Source organism: Mugil cephalus, chromosome 1 (genome assembly GCF_022458985.1).
Source record: "Mugil cephalus isolate CIBA_MC_2020 chromosome 1, CIBA_Mcephalus_1.1, whole genome shotgun sequence".
Lineage (NCBI taxonomy): Eukaryota > Metazoa > Chordata > Actinopteri > Mugiliformes > Mugilidae > Mugil > Mugil cephalus.
In genome coordinates this window covers 20,306,547-20,325,427 of record NC_061770.1, presented here as the reverse complement: position 1 = coordinate 20,325,427, position 18,881 = coordinate 20,306,547, and the positions used below count along the sequence as shown (strand labels likewise).

At 40.9% G+C, this 18,881-nt stretch overlaps 2 protein-coding genes and 1 long non-coding RNA gene across 7 annotated transcripts in view; 2 read left to right on the top strand and 1 right to left on the bottom strand.

Annotated features, from left to right (window-relative positions):
- LOC125015443 (probable G-protein coupled receptor 153) overlaps positions 1–11,764 on the top strand; it is a 35,195-nt gene extending 23,431 nt beyond the window's left edge. Inside the window, exons 4-8 of one of the 5 annotated variants that reach the window (XM_047597314.1) lie at positions 3,474–3,663; positions 6,688–6,872; positions 7,247–7,346; positions 8,394–8,413; positions 8,866–11,764. In XM_047597314.1, coding sequence (XP_047453270.1) covers positions 3,474–3,663; positions 6,688–6,872; positions 7,247–7,346; positions 8,394–8,413; positions 8,866–9,714 — 1,344 coding nt within the window. In that variant the 3' untranslated portion in view covers positions 9,715–11,764. Of the gene's footprint in view, positions 1–3,473; positions 3,664–6,065; positions 6,096–6,687; positions 6,873–7,246; positions 7,347–8,393; positions 8,414–8,865 lie in introns of all 5 variants that reach the window. The other 4 variants (XM_047597325.1, XM_047597344.1, XM_047597336.1 and 1 more) reach the window with 4 other exon arrangements.
- Positions 11,765–12,245: 481 nt separating this feature from the next.
- LOC125015470 lies at positions 12,246–17,388 on the top strand. Its single transcript, XR_007113607.1, has 3 exons — positions 12,246–12,990; positions 14,928–15,197; positions 16,757–17,388. It is a non-coding gene; the product is annotated as an uncharacterized LOC125015470 (long non-coding RNA).
- On the bottom strand, positions 14,523–15,788 carry her3 (hairy-related 3). Its single transcript, XM_047597365.1, has 4 exons — positions 15,650–15,788; positions 15,471–15,566; positions 15,303–15,384; positions 14,523–15,170 (listed from the first exon to the last, which is right to left on the bottom strand). The coding sequence occupies exons 1-4, from the start codon at positions 15,701–15,703 to the stop codon at positions 14,695–14,697; spliced, it is 708 nt and encodes a 235-aa protein (XP_047453321.1). The 5' UTR covers positions 15,704–15,788; the 3' UTR covers positions 14,523–14,694.
- Positions 17,389–18,881: the final 1,493 nt, after the last annotated feature.

Sequence of the window (18,881 nt, the reverse complement as noted above, 5' to 3'; positions counted from 1 at the left end):
CTGCCACCCACTATTAACTCATTAGCCTTATTTGCATTGAGCTGAGAGAACACACAGGTTGCCAGCCCATCACAGGGCTAACACAGAGAGACTCTTCACACTTATATACACACCTATTGACACAACTATTGACCCCTTCACAGTTTGTAAACAGTGTGATGTTTTTTGAGGGGCGGGGCTTAACTGGAGGCAAAAGATATTTTAAGATATTTCAATGGACTGTTTTGGGCAAGAATGAGCGAGGAAAAACATATATTTTAGAGAATATGCTAATACACTTACTCCCCAAAACCGTGAGTGTTATTTTAAAAAGTTGAGTCTGACTGATGGATGATTTGGTCTGGTCTGTCTTCATCAAGTGAATCCTCTCCAACAACGATATTACCAGAAGAAAGTGGAACCACTGTGGAGGGTGACTTAGTAAATGCAACTTCTGCTTGGAGGCCCCCGAATCACGCAACTAACTAAGCTTGCGGTTAGCATTAGTATGTATCAAGAATAAATCATCAAAATAACGATTAACTTAATGTTATTTCAGTCACAATGTAATCTAACCCATAATGCCATCCAGGCTGAAAATGGTAATGTATTAGATGTTAATCTTACCCACGTGTGCGCTGCAAACAGAGAGTTGTTGCTGATTGTCTCACTCCAATCCTTTCTTTTAATCGCATTCAGCCAAAGTCGTCTATGACTGGCAGTGGCTGGTATGTGATGAAACTTCAAGTTAGTGTTTTTGCTTTTTCCGGTTTTGGCACCAAAAAATAAAATACAGCTACACGACATTTTCTAGGTTAACAGTGATAGTGTTCGCCTCGAGCTTCCCTCTGTTTTGCCTCCAGTTAATGTTGCGATGTCATTGTGACGTAGGCCATGAAGGGGGCATTCCATCCATCAAACCCCCTTCACGTTTCCTGTCTCCATCTTCACTCTTAACTGTCCATTATTTAGCAAAATATTCAAATGCAATTGTTGTAAATTAAAGCTGCTTTTACTCATGACAGAATACTGCCCTACAACAGCAAACACTGAAGGTCAATGCTGAGACATTGGGTTGTTGTTAGCACATTACAGTTGGTACCAGAAGTGAATCTGAATAAAATGAGCTTAATGAACTCCATTATTAAAATTCTCGCTGGACGGAGCAATTACTCACCACTGGTGAGCTCACGAGTCTTCAGGCACAAACACCGGCTATTTGTCTTCCAGAAAAGACACTGGCAAATTATTATTTTTTTTTTATGAATGAGTCAGTTTAAGAATAAGATGAAATATGAATCGGAATTTCCTTGCCACCGTTTCTTCACAAAACTTCTGTCGCGTTTCCGTGCACGTCAAACCTTTACCTATGAGGTTTGGCAGCAGCACACCTCTAAATCTGTGCCGAGATGTGTTTTTTCACTCAGGCAAGGAGGAAAAACTGAAATAGTGTTGCTTCAAGGTGTTCAAGTTGTTGAAAGACTTTATTTTAAAAGACAATGTTAGTCACTTTTACAGGAACAGCCTATTGTGTTTCTTTGTGTTCGGAACAGACAGGATTAATTCTGTAGAAAGATATGTTCTGACAGAAAGGTCTGCTAGCCGTTTTTATGGCCCAATGTAATGAGCTATTTAAATGCATGGAATGCTGGAACACATACAAATTAACTTGATGAATGTATGTTTGTTTTGCATGGTGTTGCATGCAGTATCACCGAGGCGTAGATCAGAGCAGAACACAAACTTAAAACGTTTCTGCACCCTTAAGAATATTCAGTAAATTTCAGTTTCATTTGTCTGACTGGGTTCTCTACGTTCTACTGTCAGAACTTGGGTGAAAATCCTCTGATGTGTGAATAATGTTTCACAGTGAAGTGTAGAAAATTATGATTAAATAAAGAGCATGATTAAATTATCCCAAGTACTGTATATTACGTAAAATAATGTCAGTTTTTTTTTTTTTACATGAGTGTGAGCAGTTCTAGGTCATCATATTAAAAAATAGTGACATTACTATATGATTCAAGGAAGACAAAATCCATTAATACTTAATCATTACTCTGTCAAATAGGCTCGGACAAAGATTATCATTGTAATGTAGTTATTCCGCAAATGTGTGTTTTGTAATATAATGCCACGTGAAATTTTTATTTATTACTGTGCAGGTTGGATTTGGTCTACTTAGTGAGCAAACCATGTCAATACCACCACTGAGACTTAACATAATCAAAGGCTGATTGTAAAGCTGACGTAAGATAGGGGTAATGTTCATCAGTCTGATCAGTGTCTGGGCCCAGTGTGTTAGAGATGAGTTCGAGAGCTGAATGCTAGCACAAGTGTTGCTTGTCTTTGTTTAATGTCACTATAAATTAATTAATTCATGATACTTTTTTTATGTTTACAGTACTTTGACTGCATGATAATTTATAAAGGAAAAAAATAGATGAAATTATAAACAATATAATGATTAGTCGCCGTACTCATTAGAGCGATGACAGTGGTGAATGATGAACATTGTTTTTTTTTTCCTGGCTGTAATGGCTGCTTATGAAGGTGGCTAATGACCAGAGCTCCTGCTTCTGGCGTTTGCCAATATTAAACCTACACCAATCAGCCATAACATTATGACCACCTTCCTAATATTGTGTAGGTCTCCCTTGTGCCTCCAAAACAGTTGTGACTCATCAGAGAATGGACATGGACCTTCTGAGGGTGTCCGGTTGTTAGTGGGGACCTTTGAGTCCTCTCGGTTGACGGGAGGAGCCTCTGTGGATCAGACTTGTGCCAGTGCGTCTCACAGATACTTGTTTTTTTTTTGTTTTGTTTTTTTTTTTGTTGTTCCAGAAGCATTTTTGCGTCAGTGTCTGTGTCAGGCTGCATCCTGCTGGGGACGACTGTGGTCTCATCAAAAAGTGTCATTGCTACGGGCTGGGGGTGCCTGGTCTGGTCTAGGTGGGTGGTTCATGTCTAGGCAAAATCCACATGAATGCCAGGCCTGAAAGTTTCCCAGCAGAACATTGTCACAACACGATCATTGTGATTTACTTCTGCTGTCAGTGGTCATAATGTTATGCCCGATCGGTGTGTATATGTAAACACATATGAGGGTTTTCTTCAGTGCATTTAAGTGAGCACACTTGGAGCAGCAATTTGATCCCATGAATACAGAATCAGTAGGAGGTAGTTCTGTATTTAGGTTTTATCGTTGTGGTTCATTTACTTGTTAATGTTGAGCCCAGGGACAATGTGATACCCATCTAATGACCTAAGTGCTGTATCTGCTTTCACTCACTTTGCTTATTTAATCCAGTAAACAATACTATCTGGTGATCTTATAAAAGAAGCCTAATGTCATCTCTGGCTTGTTGACAAGGCAACTTTTAGGTAAAGCCATCCGCAAAGCAGTGCCACTATAAACATGCACGTCATGTCTCAGAGTACTTTCCATTGTGTTCATTCTTATTGTGTTTCCTAACCCTTTCCTCACTGCGCAGGTGGTGAGCTTTGCCAGTCTAAAGTTCGAACGCTCCTACAACTGGATGGTGTTGTGTGTGCTGTGGTGCTCCATTGCCCAGTCCATCCTGTTACCCATGTTCCTCTGGGCTTGCGACCGCTACCGGGCCGACATCCGCATGGTGTGGGAGAAGTGCGTCGCCATCATGTCCAACGACGACGTGGATGAGGGTAAGCTACTGTCGGCCGTCTCCCTCCTGTCCTGCCTCCTCTTTCCCTCCTCTTCACCCGTCGATGTGAATATGGATGTTGTTTCCTATTTCCTAAGACAGTTCTGAGTGCGTTGGTAAGGGAAGAGTCAAAGGCTCTGTGGGGACATGTCCGAACTCAACAGGTCGAGAGGGTTACGAAGATGATTTGGAATGTGTTCCAAATTGATTTGATCCAAAAAAACAAAAAACAAAGCTAAAACAAAGACAACTGGAAATGATGTTTCTTGAAGACGTTTCACTATTTATTCAAATGGTGAAATGGCTACAGCAGTGGTGTCAAACTACATCACATACAGCCTGATTTGATCTGAAGTGAGTCGAACCAGTAACATAATAGCATAATAACCTATAAATGACAACTGTCTTTTGTTTTTGTGCAAAGAATAAGTTAACATTAATGAACTATCCTTTTACACAATTTTTTTTTTTTTTTTTTTTTTTAATCTTAAGAAAAAAGGTGCAATTTTGCCACATCCGTTGCTTAGTTCTGGATCTTGTATAACAGTGCGAAATAACACACCCTAGTGGGAAGATAAGGAATAGCAGCTACTCTTTGTAATTTTTACACTTTGCAAATTCATCTCGTGGGTCAGGTTGAACCCCCTGCCAGGCCGGATTTGGCCCAAGGGTCCTTATGTTTGACACCTCTGATTTACTAGAACCGCAGCGATTCCAGTTGCCTTTGTTCCAGCTGTATTCTTTGGATATAACCCACCATGACCTGGATGACTGAGAACCCTCATAGAAGTCGATGTCTGGTAATTACTTTACAAAGACTCTTGTGACAATTAAAGACTTGGCATCATTTCTGTCTTAGGTCATAGGAACTGCAGTAACAAATGTGATTCATCATCCCGGAGAGTTTTATCTTTTAGACCAGGGAATAGTTGTAGTCTACTGGTGAAATAGATGGAAGCAGTTCTGCAGGAAGGGAACCGAGGTCAGTGTCAAACAAACAGTGGCTCTATTTTATGACCTAATGGTTGAGTTACAGTATGTGTGTCCACTACACAGCCACATCTCTGCAATTTGATTTATAGTTTATCATATATATATATTTTAGGATTACAGGCTCTATATGACCAATTAATAGCAAAGATATTAACTTAATTAAAGATATACATTTTTGAATTTAAATAGTTATTAAATGATATTATTTAATTTATAATTAATTTTGTAGCAACTGACAATTGCACCCAGGCTATATTTAGGGCAGGGGGTAAATACTGTTTAAAATTATACTTAAAAAAAAAAAAAAAAAAAACATTATGACAGTTATTTGAATAGATTTCTGAGGTAACAAAACAAAAACAAAACAATGTCTTTGCAAGTGGACATTATTACGGTATTCTGTTGGAGGTCTGAAGTCAGTGGTCAAATGTTATCATGTGACCTATCATGTGACCTTTGTTGTAAGGAGAAAGTGAAGGGACAAGTGTCTGTGTAATTTTATCTTCCCATACTAAAATAGATCTTCTGTGTTTCTATACAGGCTGTGTGCTCTCTCAAATGCTTTGCTTTACCCTGCTACGAGACTGATGCCTTAAAAGAAATGTTGCTGGACAAAGGACACATTTCCCTTGCAGCACTTTTGTCTTTTTTTTCACTCTAATGCATTTAAACTGGGCAATCTTCCTCTAGAATGCTCTGGCATGGAGAGGACGATAAAATAAATGGTTCCCCGTTTATCTGGTACAAACCAGAACTGGAACAGCTACCTTAAAGCTGGAAAGCACATGTCACTATGATGGTCATATTTCCTTCAAGTCACAAAAGGATACACAAACTTGTATTTTTTTTAAACAAAATTAATACATTTATTGAATTTTTTTTTCCTTTTAAACATTTTTTATATATCAGTTTTGTTTCTTTCAGTTTATTCTTATTTGTGTTACGTGATCTCCCACCTACTGCTCAGATCCTAGTGACTAAACGGCTTCCCTAAGCGGCACTTGTCTGACTGGTGGATCAAAGAGAAGGAAATAATTCCAGATGCATTTTTAAAGGGGCTGGAAAGGAAACATTGCACCAGTGGAATTCACAGACATAAAAATCTGGTCCCAAAATTAGGTCACATGATAATCACAGATAGACTCGTGGACCGGGTCCCTGATCTCTGCGGTTAATGCAAACTGCTGACAGCGTGAACCATCTGTCTTTTCTACTATTGGCACTGTTTAAACTCAACCCGATCTGAACCCTTTCTCTGTCCTGTTTCTAACCCCTCCCCCCCACACCTTTTGATCCTCTTCCCTTTTTACCTGATAACTGCTCGTGGTCCTGCCGGAGCCATAAAACATCACAAGGCAGCCTCCATTCTGTGTGATAATTAACACTGCCAGTTCTCTGCTTTTTTTCCAGAGGGCTTGCCATGTATAACCCATCACAGTTGTATGTATAAGGACTGTTTCCTGATTTTTTAGTTTTTTTTTTGTTTGTCTGTTTTTTTTTCTTCTTCTTTTTTTTTTTTTTTTTTTTTTTTTTTTTCAAAGCTACTGACTTGCATGCCAAGCTGCCTGTGCAACTAGCCACTTTCATCTTTCATCCTTTTGGCCAACATTTTCCTCAAGAGCCGCATTTTACACCCATCTCCAATTGATCTGTAATGAACATTAATGCAGTAACTGGGGGAATTATACTTGGTAGATGGGTATTTGTACACATTTTTTGTGTATGATATTGTTGTGCAGAATGTAAGCCCTGTATCTTGAAATATTCAGTACATATTTGGATTCCTAATTCAAATCCAATCTGGCTTTTTTCTTTCTTTCTTTCTTTTTTTAAATCCCCTTTTAAATCAGACACATATACATAATATATTTTTCATCTGAACCTCATATTCCTGAGCAGACCCATAGGAAAAGTCGAACCAGAGAACAATTGAACTTGTCTCTCTTATCTATTCGTCTGTCTGTCTGTCTGTTCTGTGTAATGAGTCCGTTGCTCTCTAATCCTGACGCCCGTGCTTTTCTGCGCTTTGCAGAAAACAGCCAAGATGGAGGAATTCGTGCCGACTTAATATATGACAGACCATATGACTATAGCTCGGCGCCTGAAATCGTGACGATAGACCGTAATGCCAAGTATGAGTTCTCAACCTTAGAAAGGGGGGTTCTGCAAGGGTATCCATTGAGGGAACAACAGGAAGATAAAATGCAGTATTTGCAGGTATATGTTTATTGATTTTCTTCATTTCTTTTACCTGATCAGTTGAACTATTTTTACTTTATTGCTAATGTGCATGGTGAAACGGCCTCATGGGGCCTTTACAACATCTTGCTTGACTTTTCTGGAATCGTTGGATATTTTGTGATTTTTACTACTTTTATTTATTTATTTATTTATTTTTTAAAAGAAAATACATTCTTGCTGACTAATGTTTGGTAAATATGACCATCAGCAGTCCCGCTGACACACATCAGATGTGTTTTAATCATTAATTAGTGTGTCCCAGCCGTGGGCCGAGAAACATTTTACAGCATTTTACTTTATTTGTAAAGAGGGTAAGAGAGTTAGTAACTGACTTACCTTCTACATTTCAGGAATCCCTCAAGGCTTCAGGAAAGCACTATAAACATCTACTCACGTTCTACCCAAAAGCATTGTGTCCATTGGATCCCGCATCCATCCCAGTCAGATGCAGTACAGTGAAATGCTCATTTTCAGCCTGCATTAACAACCAAGCTTCTAACATGCAGCCTTCCTGGGCAACTCACTAAAATATCATGTTCCTGTTCTGATTCTAATACTTGCTTACAAATTCCTGGCCTGGTGTGAGACACTGGGCGCTAAACACGATTGACTGAAGTGTTGAAGAATTACTGGACTTGCCCTGGAAGACTGTGGTGAGGCTACGTAGCAGTAGAATCAGCCGATGCAATCCACACAATATTAACCTTCTTTTATGAAGCATCTTAACACTGTGTCATCTTTGTATTAAAAAAAAAAAAAAAAAAATTGACGGGGGCTTCAGGTTTCTCAGCAGAGCCTGACGCTGTCACATTTACCTTTTGTTGAAGCAAAATAATGTAAATTGGCACAGTGTCCCGGATGTCCGAGGTAGTGACGGACATTTCTCTATTCAGTTTGGCTTCTTAAAAACTCCCGAAAACAGAGATGTATACAGTAGCTGTCACCTCATGACCACGAATCATTGCTCCACCCATCCATCGTTTTCGTGTTAGATCCTGCTTCACGTTAGATTCACATTGGCGTCAGTTCAGATCTAGATGTGCTACATCTTGCTTTACACGTGTGACTGTGAAAAGAGTTTATTTCAGCCGCAAGACTCTTGATACAATCATTTAACTCTAAAAGGGTTAAACCCTGAGTACACCAAGAAACAGCAAAACCCTTGAAGTCATTACCCCAATGATCACATCCATTTGAGAATTGCTGTGGCACCTCTCAACTGGTCTGATTGCAGAATAAAGCCTCTTGGGCTTTATTGGCCTGCGTGCTCTGTCTCTGTTCGTCCTGCAAAAGTCTGTCCCGCACCCTAAGCCATTCTAATGCTTGTGCTGCCCTCTGCTGTTCAGCTCTCCCCACCTAACTACGACATCCAGTGCTACTGTATCGTCTGCTGTTTTAATTTCTCTGCATTTACTAAAAGCCACCACAGGGCGGCAGGCTGGTATCAGTCTTGAAGCTCTTGACGTCACCTTGACAAACCCTCTCTCTCTTGCATAGTTGTCAGAACAGAATGGAATGTGAGTATAACACGTAGAGAATATCAACCTTTGCAGTTTCCATCTCTAGATAACGGAGGTGAATGGCGTTGTGTTGATGTGTGTTAAAATCTCCTGAGGGATTTAATACAAACATTTCCACTTAAACATCTTGGACGAATCGTTCATGTGTGCTACATGTAGGATTTTACACGAACCAAGTAGTTATGAATGAGTTCCTGTATTGAGAGGAATCTTTCTGCTGCAAATTATTCTTCCAAAATAATACAACAATATACATGTATATGAATAATCCTACATGTACTACTTTATAGTTAATGTAGGTCAATGAAAACCTGTAATGTTAAACAGCATGTAACTTTTTTTTAGTGTGCAGTGCCTCAGTGCTTAATGATTCTGTGTTGCTCTTTAATTCTTCACGAATTCGTGTCAGAGCTGCACCCTGAAGGCTTTGCTCTGTGTCTTCCGTCCAGGTGCCCCCTACAAGAAGATACTCCCACGACGAAACAGACATGTGGACCAGCGACCGGATCCCCTCATACCTGCAGCGATGGGGCTCCACCGAGGACATGATAGTGAGTGCCCACTACAGCTCCACCTTGCCGCGCCACGAGAGGCGCAGGAGCAGCCTGGTCTCCTACCACGAGGAGAGCCACCATCACCACCATCCCCACCGCAAGCGGCGGCGCTCTGAGGACAGCATGCACTCCCTCAAGCACCTGCCGCGCGTGGTCTGCGGCGGGGAGCGCTACGAGGACGAGCTGCGGTGTTTCAGCCGCGACGAGGTGATCAACTTCATAGACGAGACGCCGCTGCCGAGCCCCAGGAAGAGCCCTCGGCGCACATCCACCATTTCACTGATCCCCAATGTGTATGAACAGCACACAGTCGTCCTTCCTCACTTCCCCCTCACTGACTTTGAGCGCGAGCCTCAGGCGCTCAGGCGGCTCTCAGAACACAAACGGAGTGGTAGTAGTAGGGGTAACTCACCCGAGGGTTCCCCCAAACCAGACAGACCTGCCGGAAGGAAGAGCCCCGGGGCTTGCGGCTCCGGTAAAGGCTGCCGAGAGCGTCCTCGGGATGAGAAGCGGCAGGGTGACGTGGGCTCACCTGGGCGCAGCCAGCAGACTCCCAGGCACTCCGGCCACAGGCCTACGGCAGGCGGTGCCGCTGGAGGAGGCGCTGGAGCCGAGTGGGGACACCAGAAGCACCTGAGCAAGGCTGAGAGCAAAGGAAGCACAAACAGTTTTGTAAGCACACCTTCAGCGTCCTCCTCGGGATACATCACCTTTCAGTCTGATTCTGTCGGCTCCGCGACTTAAAGTCGTTAATATCAACGTTATTCCCGAAGATGATATCATAAGGACAAACCACTTTAATATCGGTGGTTTCAGAGAAGCGACATGCTGGAATATATTAGCCTTTTTACCTGTGCCGCCCCTCCGTTTTACTCTACACCACCAATGAACTTCTGTTTTACTATATGGCCTTAGGAGTTTTGGAACGGGCCTGATTCTGATTTAGTTTATAGGCTGGTGAGTGGTCCCGTCGTTCAGCTTTCACATCACAAACTAATCCTCTGAGGACATTATCATTGTATTTTTTTTTCTCCCCAGCACTGCCGCAAAGAAACTTTTTAAATAGTGTGCACATTCCTTAAACCTCGTTTCTGTTGTTTGACATTGTTTCTTATTCAGAGCTCAGAGATTTTAGAGCAAGCTTTTTTTTTTCCTCATTTTTTTTAACTTACAAACTTGAATTGAATTTTATTTGTCCTTTTTTTTGTTGTTCTTGTTGTTGTACGGACACAAACTTTCCTGAATTCTGCCCATGTTATGTACCTTGAGCTTGACTTTGACACAGTTTTCATATTTAGTTTTGATCATGATGAACAACTTTTCGATTATTGTTCACAGCCCAAGAAAAGCTTTTTTTATCATCTTTTTTTGTGATCTTTTTTTTCTTTCTTTTTTTTGCACCCTCTGTTGGAGTAATTTGAGAGTGGTAATCCCAAACTCTGAAATAGTTTTACAGCTACTGTGTGAGATATCGATCTATAACGTGAAGCCCCTTGAATCCTTAATGAAAATGTGAAGTTATTTGAAAAGAAAAAAAAAACGAAGTCGACATGTCATGTATATATGAAGGATATAGGATTTATGGATTTGGTGTTTTCTGTTTAATGAGACATTTGCTTAGAATATTTTCCTCCCAATTCTTCTTATTCACTTGTTTTATTTGTTGTTGTTTTTTTGGAGATCAAGGAACACAGCAGTGTGTCTCTTAAACACATAGACATCATCAGACCAAATGGTGCTTTATCCTCATTACCCGAGGGCGTCCACTTGACGTCACCACGTATTTGTTTCCGTAATCTGTTGGAAAGCATTAGTAATAATGCGTTTAAGGTAGCCATATAAGAGGGAACCCCTAAAATAAGCCACGTGGTCACAGCTTTCAGGATGTGATCCATATGTAGCATATCTTACTGACTGGTGTTCTGTCTTAAACCCGCAACTACACAAATTAGGAACATTATACTACTACTATTACTACAGACCTGCTTTCAGAAATACAACTATTCCATATGCTATACCTTATAATATGCACAAAATGGACCTATTCTCTGAGTATTTGTTTTTCATTGGGATCTTTTTTTTTTAATCTGATCCCCGTTAAATTAAATGTGAACATCCCCAAAACTTCACCTCACATTTATTTCTATGTTTGCGTCCACATCCTAAACCCGTAAGTGATCATTTTGAGACACATTTTCACTTCAGAACAGAGTTATCTTCAGAGCGCAGCTGACTACGTGCAAAGCCCACAGTTAAATTACCAGAGGACGTCTCATTTTTATCAGCAGACTGAAAACTCTTCAAAGGATAAATAAGTAGCAAGCAAGACAGAGAAAGTAGCTGCTAACGCGAATGTATTTGCATAAATCCATTTCAAAGAAATTAGATTACCAGGATGATATGAAATCTAAATGGCCCATCCCCTTTTGGAGAAACATATTAGTTGTGAAGCTATTTTTTACTATTACCATACCAAGTACTACATTTGCACGTGTTTGTCTCATTTAAATGTTCTTGTGTACATCTCACTCATTGCAGCCTATTCAGTTGGACAAGGTAGCTACAGTGCATCTTTGTTTGTTTCTAACTTTGCTATGTCATAGTTTTGTTTTTGTTTTTTAAATTACTATTATTTTGGCATTTGGTTGTGTTGGCAATATTAAAATCTAATTTTGTAACATATTCAAAGATTTATGAGTCAAATATGAATGATGTTAAATGTTTTGATTTTCCTGTTCAGATGATGACTTTGTTAAAACGATTTGACTGATTAAATTCACGAGATGACGCTTCAGAGTGTGTGTGCTTTAGAGTTTTGCAGCAGACGCACTTAAATTGCTGTTAAATTTTTTCTATCCACGCCGCGCTGCAGTGCGTTTGTGCGTGTTGTTCTTTCAGTGTGAAATGATGGACATAAGGCAGAAACATGTTTAACATTTTCCCTCCTTAATTTGTAACCAAGAGTAGCTACATACGTGTGAAGTCCAGCAGATGTCCAGATAAAGACCAAGGTGGTGTGACTGATCAGTCGCTATCTTGTCCCTCTTTGAACAAAATATGAATATAATATACTATTGACTGAAACTATTTAACAGAGCCTTTAAAGCTTGTTTGCTCTAAAACGTGTCAACTAGATATGAGTCAAGAGAGTCAACTTTATTTTTGCACACGAGTGCAGTTTGCACTTTCCAAACTTGTTTTAAGAATTAGGAGTTCCTCTGGTTTTAAAAGTTACATCAAAATACCGTCAAAGCTGTGATGCAGTCCAATTTTTAACTACTACAATGCCAAGTTTCAACATTCGGTGGACACTGAGCGAGTTCATTTAAAATATGGGCAGACGTCTCCAGTCAGCTAATTGCGCACTGCAGACCTGGGCTAACTATCTGTGGAGAGGTCTGCGCTGGTGGTTCCCCGCAACAATGAGCATGGACACGGCTCTGCGGGACCCAAAAGGTAATTCCACGGTGTGGTGTAGGTCCAACTGGAAACGGCCTGGAGCCAAAGGTCATCCCCATTGTGTGTGTGTGTGTGGTTCCCACTTAATTACGCGGCTTTTGGGCGAGTCACGTGACCCACTGTACGTTTTAATTGCACCAAGTGATGACGCTTTGTGGCCGACTGTGCCTGGCTTTGCAGGAGACCAGCAAAAAGAGCAGGGACCGGGCAGGAGGAGTCTACAGCGCACTTCAACCACGTCTGCTCCGTTAAGAGCGCATGGCTGAACCCAGTCTAATGCTAATGTAGCTGCCTCTCATTGTCAGTTTAGTTTTAGTTTGTTGTCATATTATTTAGCCTACCTGTGAATTGGAGGTGGAACTAATCGTCCGCGCCGTACTTCCGTACGGAGTTATTTAATTGACGCACCTTGCAGACAATTTGAATCTTGGCGTGGCGTAAAGACTACCTTGATACGTTTTGATTTTAGACACTATAGATATGGTAAAGATATAGAAAGGGAGACAACACCTACACATATGCAAGATTTAACTCTTCCAGGGTTAATGTACAGCCTACGAGGTACGTATTTGGTTTTGAACTAACATTTTACACGAAGAAATGCAATTAGTTATACTTTTTAAGTGCGTAATTTATTTATTTATTTTACTTAATCCTTTGTTTTTCCCCTTCCTTAAGCCAGTTCTCATGGATTGCCATACTTTTTAATTTCATTTTATTTCTTTTTTTACCCAAGATCTCGAGCCTCATGTCTGTCAGTGCAGGGAGCTGCAGCTAATCTAATGGAGTAGACTACTCCGTCTTTCCTTTCGCTAAACTTGGGCACTGAGACAATGTCCACAAGAGCTTCAGAAGTTGAAGTGCATTCACTACAGAGGTCACGTGGTTTCCCCTTTTCTTGTATTAAACAAACTCTTGCGCCTCTGCTGGTCTCATCGGAAGAGAAGCTTTGAATTGGAGAATAGTGGAGAGTATGAAGATTTACATGCAGGGTTTAAGAGACACTAAAAATTAGAATAAGAAATGTAAACTCGGTAGCACTTGGGGTTAGCTCTGGCTTGAAAACCCATCTAGTACAGGATCACCCTGTTCTGCAGCAGTGTCTTTTTTTAGAAAGTCCAGCCCGCCATCTGAAAGGGCTGTGGGCGTTTCTGCGATTCTCCTCGCTGCAAGGTGCCATCCTTCTTCTCCTTAAGAATGGAGGGACACTTTATGACATCCCTGCCCAAAGCAGCGGAAGAAAACTATAGGGCACTTTAAAGAGGCTTGACTGATAGACAGATTTGCTGTCTTGAGCAACAGGCCCACAGAAGTGCATCCCCCGTGGTGCAACAAGTTGATGTTTACGGTTTTTACTAATATACGAATGACTTTAGACTCATAGTCTACTCTGTTGCTCCTGTTGTACTAAAACAAATATATAAGATGAGGTTTATCCAATAAATATTTTCCTGCTCACTCCAATCTATCATTTAATTTTCCGTTCTTTCAAGCGAAATTGAGCTTTTGTTATGCGTCTTCATTAGAAAAACACTTGACGTTTTGTCCCATTCATTTAGATAAGATTCGTTGGGATTTTCGGTAAAACTCACGGAATCATATTGGGGCCCGGTGATAAGTTGTGGGCCTATATACTAGGAGCCAAATTGTACACTGCATGTATTCTTAGTTTTTCTTAACTCAACCCGCTGTCTCCAGATGACAACACCGAGAGAACACTGTGTAATTAGTTGCCCTTGGCAGAAAATTGTTCAGCTGTCCGTTTGAAACAAGAGAGGAATGGGAGAAGTGCACACTCTCCTAGAACAGCTTTTCTCTAAATGCCAGCTCCACCACATTCATTCTTGATTGCGCACAAACGGGCTGCATTGCAAAAGAAGTTGGAACATGGCAATTTTAAAACCTGGCACGATGAACTTATAAAATGTTTAATGTAATGTTTGAGGCTGTTATTTGAGTGTTTATTTATTTTTTGGTTAAGAATGACTGTTACCCACAGTCATGTTTTCACTCGGTCTCATGTTTTATTATCAAATATATTGTTAAATTAACACTGCACTGAGTTGAACTACTAAAATCGTGCATAAAGTCGAATAGGAAAGTTCAGATCTCGCCAAGGCGACACGCATCTTTCTCTTTGTCACTTTTATTAAGAAAATAATACATTTGCAGTATAGGTAATAGCATATTGTGGTCTCTATGGTACAATTATAAACATTAAGGCGAACAAATATATTTACATCAGCATTACATTCTCATCAGTCTCTACCAAGGCCTCCATACACTGTGATGAGTGTTTGCAGCTTCAATCCTGTCACTGACGGAGTGGACCTTGTTGGGAGTGCAACATTTTTCTTTCGTGTTTCGTGAAGGCAAAGCAAAAAGCACAGCCTGCTTGATTTCAGGCGACTGGCGTGCGTCTTCGCCGTGCACAAAATGTGTCACGCCTGCACCGTGGTGGCCGCCAGGTTTAAATTTGGCAACCCTTTCCTCCTCAGGTGCAGCGGGCGATGCGGGAAGTTTCCGCGCCTCATTCCGCGCCTCGGCTTGAGCCAGGTTGCTGTCCGTGGTGCTGGAGACTTCTCTTCTTCGAGAGCGGCAGAGTTTGTTGGAAATCTGCGACAGCATCCAGCGGTCGCTCCCGTCCGAGTGTTCCGCCATCAGCAGGTATTGGTTGACGTTTGCCAGGCAACTGCGAAAGCCAGACTGGTAATCTGAAAACTCGGATGCAGCGGCAGTGCCTAAAAGCAACAGAAAGACATCTCAAGGTGAGAAACACAGACACTCGTGTGCGTAAGGTTGTGCGTAAAGATGCGCTAGAATAATCCACAAGATCCCATTAAATTGGCCGAGTATTTGTAGATATAACTCACAGCTCTGGATCTTTTGGAGGTTCCTCAGGTGTTTCACGGTAAGCTCTAAGATGTCGGCCTTTTCCAGTTTGCGCTTTCGAATCTGTGTAAAGAAATTGCATTACTTAGACATTTTCCTCGTATAGTTATCATTATTACTCGTCTCTAAGTTAGAGTCTGAATACTTACACTGCTGCTGTAGTAGCTCTCCAGAAGAGATTTTAACTGATCCAAACATTGGTTTATCCGTGCTCTTCGTTTCTTTTCCATGAGTGGTTTGGATACCTGAAAAGGCGGGTATGATTAATATGTTTAAACACACACACACATCAGTACTTTTGTGGTTGTGCTCATATGTTTCTACACACCTTGTTTCCAGTAACGGGTTTGGATTTCTCTACGCAGTCTGTAGTCGCCACCATTCTCTTAGTCCTTTCTTTCTTTTTTTTGTTTCCTTTAAGTTAATCGCTTTCTCTCTCTGGTCCACGAATGGAGGACTTGATCCCGAGTGGGTTTATATAGAGACACCCACTTAACATCTCAATGCAAGCAGTCCCGCCTGTCTCTTGCGCTCAAATGAGCAACACTGGAGTCACTTGGACGCCGAAACCAGACAAGGGCACAGATTTATTACAGATAAATTAAAAATTTTCATATGCATTATATATATTTTTGTTACTTCTTTTCCATCTATTTTTTTTTTTCCAATTTCATATCACCTGGACAGCACTCTGTTCTATATTTTAATACTGCGCTGAGCCAATGCAATTCGATTTCGTTATGAGTACACTTGTTATATGCCTGAATGCGAAGTCTGTCTGTGTCAGTTTATGAAATAGTTTCTTCGGTTAATTTTGGTCACTTTGCCGAAACTTACAAGTGTACTAACTGGAAAGCAATAGACTAAAGTTGCATATGAAGCCAGAAGGAATGGATCGGTGTGTTTTAAGCTAAAGGCGCATGTTTCTTACTCAATGCAATGCCTCCTGTAGGTTTAGAACATAAAAACACATACCACACATGTACTCAGATTCATTGTACAGTCAGTGGACGGATATACTGAGTGAGAATAGCCCAGAATCGACGTGTGGGGCAAAAACTAAAAAGAAGCGTAAAAATAATAAATATAATCATAATGGCTGTGCATGGTGTGCAGCATGGTCACCATTGACTCGCGTATTCAGTCTTTTATATGCGAGTTTCACGCAGCAGGTCGAAGGCAGCACCGTGGTAATTCCCTGCGTGTCCCCACAACATTTTGATTTTCTGGTCGTCACAGATAGTAAAACTTTTTTTACACCTGCAAAATTTACATTAGTCAACCATTACTTGACTAATGACAATCATATATTTTTTTTACATACACCACACAGCAAATTGGTAAGAAATTATGTTGGGTACCTTTAGGACACTTTGGGGATTTTATTTTATTTTTTGGAGCATTGTGCGTCACCAGTTTTTTGTCTTCATACCAGGCTCAGTGAGGCACCGAGGAGAATCGTGGGCCGCCCCTTGTCCCTGGTCCTTCGCCTCCCGATTTTCCACACTGCTCGTTCAAAGGGGCTGAGGCTTGGGAAAGTCATACCAGCTGAAACAATGTGTTGACTAAAGGCTCACTGCAGCCCACTGCGCATCTTGCGCCCACACAGACAATCTAAAAATACCAAAATAGACGAGGAAAAAAATACATTAAATCCGTCCCCTTGAGGAATACTAGCATTTAGTGCTGTTATTCTAAGGTAAATGTGTATCCAATCTACTCTATAGATATGTTTAGGGTGGCTCGAGCATTCCATATGATATAAAAAAGTTGATTTGTTTTGAAAGACACGCGACGTTACTGAGAAACCCCTTCTCACATTGTCCATGTCTTCTGGCCTGATCCTGTACACAATACGTGTGTTAAAAGGACTGAAGGCCCGGGTAAAGGAGGGGCATATTTGTATTCAGTCTGAGGAGAGCGCGCATAAAAAGAGGCCAATTTATTGTAGCGTGCCACTGATCCTTTCTCTTCGCCTGCTTTGTGACCACACTTGGTTCACTTCTAAAGGAACCCCGCTCTTCTCTTCATTCTCTTTTGACAAGATGAAATAAACTTCCTGTTCGATCTGTCGTTTAAAGTGAACTTCATTGAATAGCTTAAAACGTGCATTATTAAAATTTATTTGCCATCTGCAGGCCACTGTGTTATTTTCATTATTTTTCCACCCGAGTGTGATCAAACACAATCATCGGTATATTTTGTATTATTAACAGCCAACATCTAAAATCGGCGTATTTTCTATTGTTGCCAGTGCATTGATTGGCCTAGTAGAACTAAATCAGACATGATGCATCAAATAGATTTCGTTTGAGGTCGTTGTCAGGCTTGTCAGGAGACACTAATTGCGTAAAAACCGAAAAATTGCGCGCTGCAGTGCAACGCTGAAGCATTTAATCGGTATGAAATTTGGCCGAGATGCTCTGGTCTAAGCGGGCTTTCTGGTGTCCTTTGTCCTATGCTGCGCGCCGCATTATCTGCGTTTTTTCACGCTTGGTTTTAACACAGGACCGTGGAGGGCTGATTTCAGCGTGGAGTCGTGGCATCACAACAGTCGCCTGTCTTGTTATTCTGCGCCACACAGGAGAGATTTCACCGCTGATTACTCGGTATAATTTCAATTAGTGTTCGCTCTGCTCTCTGGGATCAAAAGAATCGAAATGAATTTGCAAAATGAAAGGACGCGTTAGTGGTCCTATTAACATGCTGGTCTGCAGTGAAGGAATGCAGCCGGGCTTTAAACCCGTTTCCCTCTAGCACCACCTCGCCTCACTCATAGCCTATCCGTCGTTATGCCATCATCTATCCATTAGAATAGCGCAGCGAGAAGCTTGTGTCCCGAATGGGAATAATAATGCTAGTGCCATTAAATGACAAGTTACGTGTATGTTTATAAAAGGGACCGGGCAGTCGCTCCACTTTCACTTTTCAGCCCCAGGTCATTCATTAACCCTCTGGGACCTTTGTCATGGAGTCCTGCCGGAGGGGACCTGACAATGCTGCTGTAATAATTGGACTATTGGGGAACTTGTTAACAACAATTAGTGAAGCAATTACGCAATTACTGCAATAAACTATTTTCTTCCTAGAGAGAAAGTGATGCATTTGCAATCGAATGGTTGGGCTTATGCCAAGCAGTATAATAAAGACACATTTATAGAGGTTGTCTTCCATCTAGGACACTTCAGAGGGAAACGTGTTGTTGAATAATATGTTTAACTACACACACAGTCTCACAGCTCTTGATATAAAAGATTAACTTTATGCATTCTGAACATATACAGTTAAATCTTTATCGGGCCTAAATAAATTAGTGCATTTTTTGGCTGCAGTTTTTAGTTTTGCAAAAACGTAATTAAAATGTGTGTGTGTGTGTGTGTGTGTGTGTGTGTGTGTGTGTGTGTGTGTGTGTATTCTGTTGTATTGAATTGAATGCATTTATTGCCATTGCACATATTAAAACGAGATTAAAATACAATTCCCTTAGTACATACATTTAAAATAAAAAAGCAAATTAATCTGATTTCATCTCGTTAGGCGTGCGTCTGTGTGCCACTTCA